General features: G+C 37.0%; 1 protein-coding gene across 1 annotated transcript; it reads left to right on the forward strand.

The window, feature by feature from the left end:
* The first annotated feature begins 1,785 nt into the window (after window positions 1-1,785).
* Window positions 1,786-7,232, forward strand: sdr16c5b (short chain dehydrogenase/reductase family 16C, member 5b). The gene is made up of 6 exons (XM_053233171.1): window positions 1,786-2,394; window positions 3,055-3,186; window positions 3,308-3,407; window positions 3,509-3,653; window positions 4,959-5,084; window positions 6,586-7,232. Exons 1-6 carry the CDS (start codon window positions 2,074-2,076, stop codon window positions 6,680-6,682), a joined length of 921 nt encoding a protein of 306 aa, XP_053089146.1. The 5' UTR covers window positions 1,786-2,073; the 3' UTR covers window positions 6,683-7,232.
* The last annotated feature ends 686 nt before the right edge of the window (window positions 7,233-7,918 follow it).

Genomic DNA, 7,918 nt, shown 5'->3' on the forward strand with positions numbered 1-7,918 from the left:
AGATCTTAAACATGATGTACATGCATGATGGCACAAGAATATCTCAGAACTAGAAATATTCTGCAAAGAGTAGTGGTTTCCTAAATTTAAATTTCCTAAAACAAGGATAGAAAGTTTTCTAGCTGTCTACAAAAAGAGCTTGAGAGCTGTGATATCAGCAAAAAGGGCTTTTAAATATTAATGCAGTAGGGTATTCAATCTTTTGCACGTGCCACAATTACTATTTTATTTCTAATTTTAAGTTCCTGAAATATAAAGTAACTGTTCCATTTGCAGAATTTAAAATTTTTTTAAAAATAGCATTTGAAGAAAATGTTTATCTTTTAAAATAGGTATCGCAGAAAATGTACAAATTTGAAGGGTGTACACATGTGAAGGGTCTCGTAGCCATCTTTTAACCTGTTGCGTTATTTTAAATATGATCGTTTTTATTTTCAACTTGGTTTGTTGTTAAAAGAATAATTCTAATAAAACATGGTTTCAAAGCGACAGGATTCCGACCCCAGATTTAGGTCCAGTGCGTTTACTGGTTGTTAAGAAATTTGCATTTGCCACATCTTAAGCAGTTGCATGCAACTGTACTGTAGCTGTTATTTGACAGAACATTTATTTCACTCCTCCACGTATGTCTGTGATGTTTATATCCTGTAGGCAGGAGCAGCAGTAGGAATGTTGGGCCCTCTGACAGGTTAATGGATTGCCCTCCATCCCAACCCCTCAGAGGAAAGCTTTCATACCAGGGAGGTGCTCTTGGGCCACCTGTCAACTTCGGTCACTAGGAATTAGCCCCACTTTCCTCACCCAAAAGGAATTCTTTCCGTTTTATCCCTAGACCATATAGTTTTAACTTACTTAGCCCTCTGGAGATAAGTAAGATATGTTTGAACGTTTTGCCCTAGATTTATTTTTACAGTATTATACCACCTTAAAAATGTTTTTACCTCAAGTATTTGGTATCATTGTTTTCAGCAAAACCTCAACTTTTTGAATGTATCACATTCTTTTATAAGATACTGTACTGATGTAACAGAATCCAAAACTCACAAAAACAAAAACCCATAGAAAGAAAAATCACATTTTTATTGAATAAATGAGTCACTGCATCAGTTTTTTCAAATGGAGTAATTTCTTTTTTAAATTTGTGCTTAGTATTTTTTTCCATTTTGGGGGAATTTTTTATTTTATTTTATTGATTTAACATAATTAACTTTAACTTAACATAATTAATTTTAAATAATAAATAATAAAAATAATAAATATGTGAGAACAAAGAATTTTACGGAAAAACAAGAAAGATAAATAGTATGTTACAAATGTTCTATCATTGTATCATTATTTTATTTTTATTAATAAAAATGATCAAATAGAGATATCAGTAGTCACAATGTCATTAAAAATTACATTAATGATCACATTAATAATCAGCTGAAATCTCATTTTCTGAATGTGATTTATTCTAAGATGCCATTTTGACACATTATAGATGTAACACACTGCCTTTTTCAGTCAGGTTGAAACTGAGAGGGTCAAAGGGTCACAGCAAAACCTTTTTAACTTTAGGTTCTTGTTATTTAGAATATTTTTCTCTGTTGATAAAGTGTAAACTATTCATGTATCTTCTGTTTTCATCCAGAAAACATACTGGAACAGTATACAGCTTTGTGCTGTAGTTTACTAGGTGAAAGGTTGCACTGTGCAGCTTCACAGCTCAGTGCGTCTCGGCTCACAGATGGTTAACAAGAGGCCACGCCTTCCACATCCTGTACCGTTACCGAGCTCGCGCCAGTATTACCGACCTTTGTATTGGAGGTAAATACGAAGTGTAATTTAAGTTTTAGCGACCGAAGGTCGACCATTTAGTGTTTGCTTAAATAAAAAAGCGAATGAACGCGGCGGCAGACTCGTCACTTGTGTTCGTGTGTGAGGTAGCTGAGTAAACTGACCTGCCTGTCCTGAGGTGAAAGTGGTGACGGAGCTTACTGTAAACATTAAAACGCTGCTCTGGCTGCTTATTCACTCACACTCACAGCTGAAAACTCACTTCTTGTCTCCAGACCTCGTTCTTCTGCCGCCATGAACTTCTTCTTAGAGACTCTGAAGGTGCTCGGATTGTCGGTGGTCTACTACCTGGAGGCGTTTTTCCGGCTGTTTGTGCCGGCGCGGAGGAAGAGTGTTGAGGGAGAGCTGGTGCTGCTGACCGGGGCTGGAAGTGGACTCGGCCGGATCATGGCGCTGGAGTTCGCGCGGCTCGGCGCGCGCCTCGTGCTGTGGGACATCGACGAGGCGGGAAACCTGGAGACCGCGCGCCTTGTCAAAGAAACACACGGCTCGCGAGCGCACACCTACACCTGCGACTGTAGTAGCCGAGAGGTGGTGTACAAAGTGGCGGACCAGGTAGGAACACACACTGTGTAGGGAATTACATGTGTGTAGCTAAATAAGGCTTTAGAACTAACCTGAACCTGTTTGGCTGTTCTTTTAATTTAAAATAAGTTGCAGTTTATGTTAAAAAAAATCCCCTTTCCTCACTGAAGCGAATCAAATATCCACACAAGATCAAATTTATCTGCACTTCTCTAGAGGACATCCTACCCTTACACAAACAAATGGTTTCCCACACACACACACACACACACAAATAGAGCTAGATGTTTGAAACCTTATGAATTCAGCTTTTGTATAAATAACAAGAGGCTTTAATTTCACACCAGAATATAAACAGAACAGGCTATAGGTGTAGAAAGCAGAGACAATGCAGCTAAACCAGAGAACTCCAGCTGACTTGGCTTACTACTTACAATTCAACATACAGTGCTCTGGAAGATAAATGCTGAACACATATATATTTTAACACAACCCCTTTCACATTCACAGACATTTCAACATACCCTAATGCTGACATTACAACTGGCACAGAAAACACAAAAGCCTCTTGACTCCAAACACTGCTAAATTGTACTCGAGAATAGAGCTGTGATTACTGAAAACATTAAGCCACTGTATGTTGTCCAATTGGCGATGGATAAAGCTGATTCAATTTGCTTGGCTTCTTAGGTCAAACGGGAGGTGGGTGACATTACAATTTTGGTGAACAATGCCGGCATCGTCACAGGGAAAAAGTTCCTGCAATCTCCAGACCCGCTTATAGAGAAGACTATGGAGGTCAACAGCATGGCCCATTTCTGGGTTAGTTGCTATGACATACCCTCTCAGTCTCACTTTCTCTTCAACATATACATACCTGTAGATTTACACTATTTACTGCAAAGACAAGCATGCATCATAGTGATCTTGCTTCTTTCTTTAGACGTGCAAGGCTTTCCTCCCAGCGATGATTGCTGCAAACCACGGCCATGTGGTCAGCATAGCTAGCTCAGCTGGACTTATCGGTGTCAGCGGACTGGCAGGTATACACCCACAACACATTTTGTGTGACTGTAAACACTAACTTCTCCCCCTTTTAACAATAGTCCAGTCTAACAGGTGTGTATGTGCGTGTATTTGACAGATTACTGTGCTAGCAAGTTTGCGGCAGTGGGCTTTGCAGAGTCCATGGCTCTGGAGATGTTGGCTATGGGCTGTAATGGAGTGAAGACCACCATAGTGTGTCCCTTCTTCATCAACACTGGAATGTTTGATGGGGCTAACACAAAGTAAGATACATAAAGTATTTCAGTGTGTAAAACATTCAGTTGGAGAGAGTGCAGTCACTGTGTTTTATGTGGAAAAAATTAGAAAGCTTGCTAATATAGAAGAATGAGAAGTTTTATATATGTTAGTATTTAGTTAGGGCTTATCTTCAGGCACTTTAATTCAACTTTTTAAAATAGACAGAACAAGGGCAAAAGCGAGCTGGAGGGATATTGTGTTATTACCCAGAGCAATGTCTGTGATGTCAGTTTTTATTTGAATGATCTTTGTGTCTTTGTCAGATGTTGCACATGTAAGTAAATGTTTTGGCATTAGGTGCAAAAAAAAAAAAAAACAAACAAACAAAAAAAAAGACAGCAAGTGAAAATATCTTGAACATATTAAAAATCTATCTGGTATTTCCTATTATACTAATTCTTACTAATTTCAAGCTTGGCAGATAATTTTTCCAATTTTAGGCATTTATTTCTAGAAAGAAGCAAATTTTCTGCCGATAGAATAAGAACATTTAAAGAGTGAAATGAGTAAAAGCATCAAAAACTGTCTGAATAATCTTAGATGTGATTTCTAACAATGTCATAATAAGAACATTACATAAATATCCCCATATTCCTGATAATTTCTTTTGTTAAGATATTATTTTTGCAGCGTGTATGACCCTGCAGGTTAGATCAAGCTACATTGTGGCTGCTCATATTAATTATCATGCATCCAGTAGATACATTCATTAAACCATGGTACATCCCATAGACTGTTGTGAGATAGAATAAATTCTAATAAAGAAGCCAACAAAAAGAGTCATCAAGGAAACTTAAGACAGTGTGACAATTCAATTCAATTTTATTTGTATAGTGCTTTTAACAATGGACATTGTCACAAAGCAGCTTTATAGAAATAAATGGATTCACAAAACAGTTGAACATAGAAGAACCACTACATAAGAAAACTTCATTTCACCCTATCGTAGCCTATTTAGGATATAGCTAATTGACTACTAACTAACTACTAGTTTGAATGAGACAAATCGTTACATAAATCATCAAAAAAACTACTAAGTCTAACAGGAATATGACTTTGCATTGGACTACAGCTGCTCTGAGATAGCCAGTCTTAATGAGAATTTCTTCAGACAAATGAAATTTACATTTCATGAATCAAGGATGAGTCAAGAAGGTCAAGTCTCTGAGGAAAAAAAAAAAATGCAGTTGTACATTTTCAAGGGCCAAGAAATGGTGAAGTACTTTAATAATTATTCTACACATACTGATGTGTAAAATGATTAAAATGGTGTTTGTGTATTTCTGTAGGTGGCCAAGACTCATGCCTATTTTGGAGCCAGATTATGTGTGTAGAAAGATTGTGGATGCTGTTCGGAGAGATCAGGTCTATCTATATCTGCCTCGTAGCATCTATCTTTCCATCGCTCTAAAGAAGTAAGTCACATTTAAACTTTAAGTCAATCCAGAAATCAACCAGCACTACTGTGTTCACTATGTGTACCCAGTAACAGTACTCACATATTGTATGCAGGATTCTGTTTGTCTCTGTACTGTTTGTGTGTATGTGAGCCCTTGTACACACACACCCCCACCTCTCTGCTGCTTATGCTCAAATCTCTTTGAACTCCAGCATAATTGTGCCATCATTTAAGATTTTAATTAGCGAGACCAGACTATGATGCCATAATGGATAAACCACTTACATGTCTGACTGATCTTGTGCCAAGTTTCTGCTGAATTGTTATTTGCGTTTGTGCGTGTATTTGTGTGTGTGTAGGAGTGTTTGATTATACTATGTGTTTTTGGTATACGGGTTCATGTTTAGATTAGGAATTGGCATATGATGCAAAACACACAAAATACTGCAACAAAAATGCATCAGAACAGGGTATAGGATTTTATTCTGGTAGAGAATGTTTAACACTAAGTACCCTTTACTTACCACATTGGTGGTCAGAACTAAATTGCAAAGGGTCAATCAGTTACTCTGTCTCAGTGGTTTACAAATGTTGACCTGCCGTTATATTTTTCTGCCATGAAAGCACTACATAGCAGGAATTGTGATAAAGGCCATTACAGATCATGTGAAATCATTTAAATGCAAAACAGCGGTTGAGGGTTTCGCAACATGGATAGGCTCGAGACAGTAAACACACTGCTACATCTCCTTTTCACTATGACAAGTCAGTCGGGTGTTTGGTAGCACAGTTTCAGTGCTTATAAAATGTGAACAGTAACACTTCTCTTGCAGGTGTCTGCTTTAAAATCCAACTGAAGCACTCAAGTGTTAGCGTACTTGATGTTAGAAATACATAACAGAATACAAAAGCATTCTGATGCAAATTACCTGTTTTTTTTCCACATCAATCAAATACAAATAGTATTTTATAATGCACATTTCAGTCACATGTATGAGAAATACCATCCACACCATTACTATGACAATACTAATTTTCCTACTTATTCTTACATTCCTACTTTGATTACTTTTATTGCTATTCCTGTATCTGCTTCTACAGTATGCTCTGTACTGTTTAAACTAAATAACAAACTCTAATTAGGTTTATCTGTCAGCTTTTACTGTGTTGTAGCTGTTTTAGTTCACACAGATTCATACGCGAGATACAAGGGTTCACATGCAACTGTTTGCTTACTGCTTGAACTGGTCCAAAGATCACACTCCATTCAATTTCTCTACTAATATTACTACTGAATTTCCATAAACATGGAAATATAAATATGCTTTACAGCTGTCATGGAGAGCAGTTTGGGATTTCCCTGCTCATGCCATAAACAGTTTCATTAAAATGTACAGATTCATTCATGTACAATTTCATTAAAATGTACAGATTCATTTATTTATTTTGGTTTGTTGATCTCTGTATTTGTATGAACATATAATGACATTTTTCATATCTATTTTTTATTCTCACAGTATGTTGCCTGTTAAAATAGGAGTGCTGCTTGGTGAATACCTGGGAGCATTTGACTTTATGGCTAAGTTCAAAGGACATGGCAAGAAGAGTAACTGAAGTCTGAGGAAAAATTAACCCCATCCATAGGTCTTCAGGATCATCGGCCGTGTTTTCAGTGACATTAGATCGAAGTCATTAATGGGACCAAAGCTGCATAGAGAAGAATAAAGCAATGAAGAATTATTATTTAAAAATATGCAAGCATGGCAATGCAGTCTACTAGTGGCACTAAGGTATAACCACTCAGAGGCACTTAATCTGGAAAGTACATAAAATGTGCCAGTATAATAACAATGTAATAACAGGAGTGTATGTCTACATGTGTATAACAATACTGTTTGTATTTTATGAAAATACTAAATTGCAAACTGAAGCAGCTAGCACATATTGATTGTAAATGTATCATGTCATGTATTATGAAATACCTCTAATGAAGGATGCGCAGTGTGTATAAATCAGCCTTGACTGACTAGTTTCTGTGGCTCTTTTAATCATTTTTAATATTTTTTATTTCTTAATTAACAGTAATGTGTTCTGAGGAAGATGGTACTAAACCGAAACAAGTTCAGCAACTAAACATCATTCAGTAAAGCTTATAAACCACTGATTATGTGAACATATTGATTTATACACCTTGTAGTTTGTGACTTTACTGTGCTTTTGTTCTCCAGATTTATAGCAAGCCTCTTTAATAGGCATGTAAATTTGCTTGTACTACATTCTTGCTGGATCTGATTTTTATTACACACAGACTCATGAAAGCAGCTGATTTTGAGATGTATAATTCTCTGTTCAGCACCCTGGTATGAAATGTCATTTGCCAGTTTCACTGAGCCTGATGAACTATTGTGCTAAGCACTGCGTTTCACAACCATTCGTCCTCGAGATGGATCACATGCCTTCGGGGAACACTTATTCTGTACGGATGATTACTGAGCTAACAATAATAGTGAACACAGAGTGGTGCAATCAAATCACCCTTTATCCGCCATTATGATAATAACATACCATTACTCTGTATTCGTTCATGATAACCTATTGCTATTTAAGAGGAATGCCAATGGTTGCTCATTTATGTTTCAGTAGCAAATTTGGAGGCAGGGGGTTCTACGATTGCTCTGAGTCTGAACCAGTGGGCACAGTACCAGCAACTCCTTTCAGTGAAAAGCAAAAGATTGTGAAATTGATAATGAAGGTAGTTTTTACCATTTTATACGCAATATATGCTGCTTACAGCATCATCAAGCCTGAATCCCACTAGCACATTATTCATAAGGAGTCGTGACTTGAGTG

This window comes from Pangasianodon hypophthalmus, chromosome 4, assembly GCF_027358585.1.
Source record: "Pangasianodon hypophthalmus isolate fPanHyp1 chromosome 4, fPanHyp1.pri, whole genome shotgun sequence".
Classification (NCBI taxonomy): domain Eukaryota; kingdom Metazoa; phylum Chordata; class Actinopteri; order Siluriformes; family Pangasiidae; genus Pangasianodon; species Pangasianodon hypophthalmus.

Coding starts and splice junctions, on each gene's coding strand:
- sdr16c5b (XM_053233171.1), top strand. CDS start 2,074: ATGAACTTCTTCTTAGAGACTCTGAAGGTGCTCGGATTGTCGGTGGTC. Junction 2,395..3,054: donor TGTACAAAGTGGCGGACCAG/GTAGGAACACAC, acceptor TTGGCTTCTTAG/GTCAAACGGGAGGTGGGTGA. Junction 3,408..3,508: donor CGGTGTCAGCGGACTGGCAG/GTATACACCCAC, acceptor TGTATTTGACAG/ATTACTGTGCTAGCAAGTTT.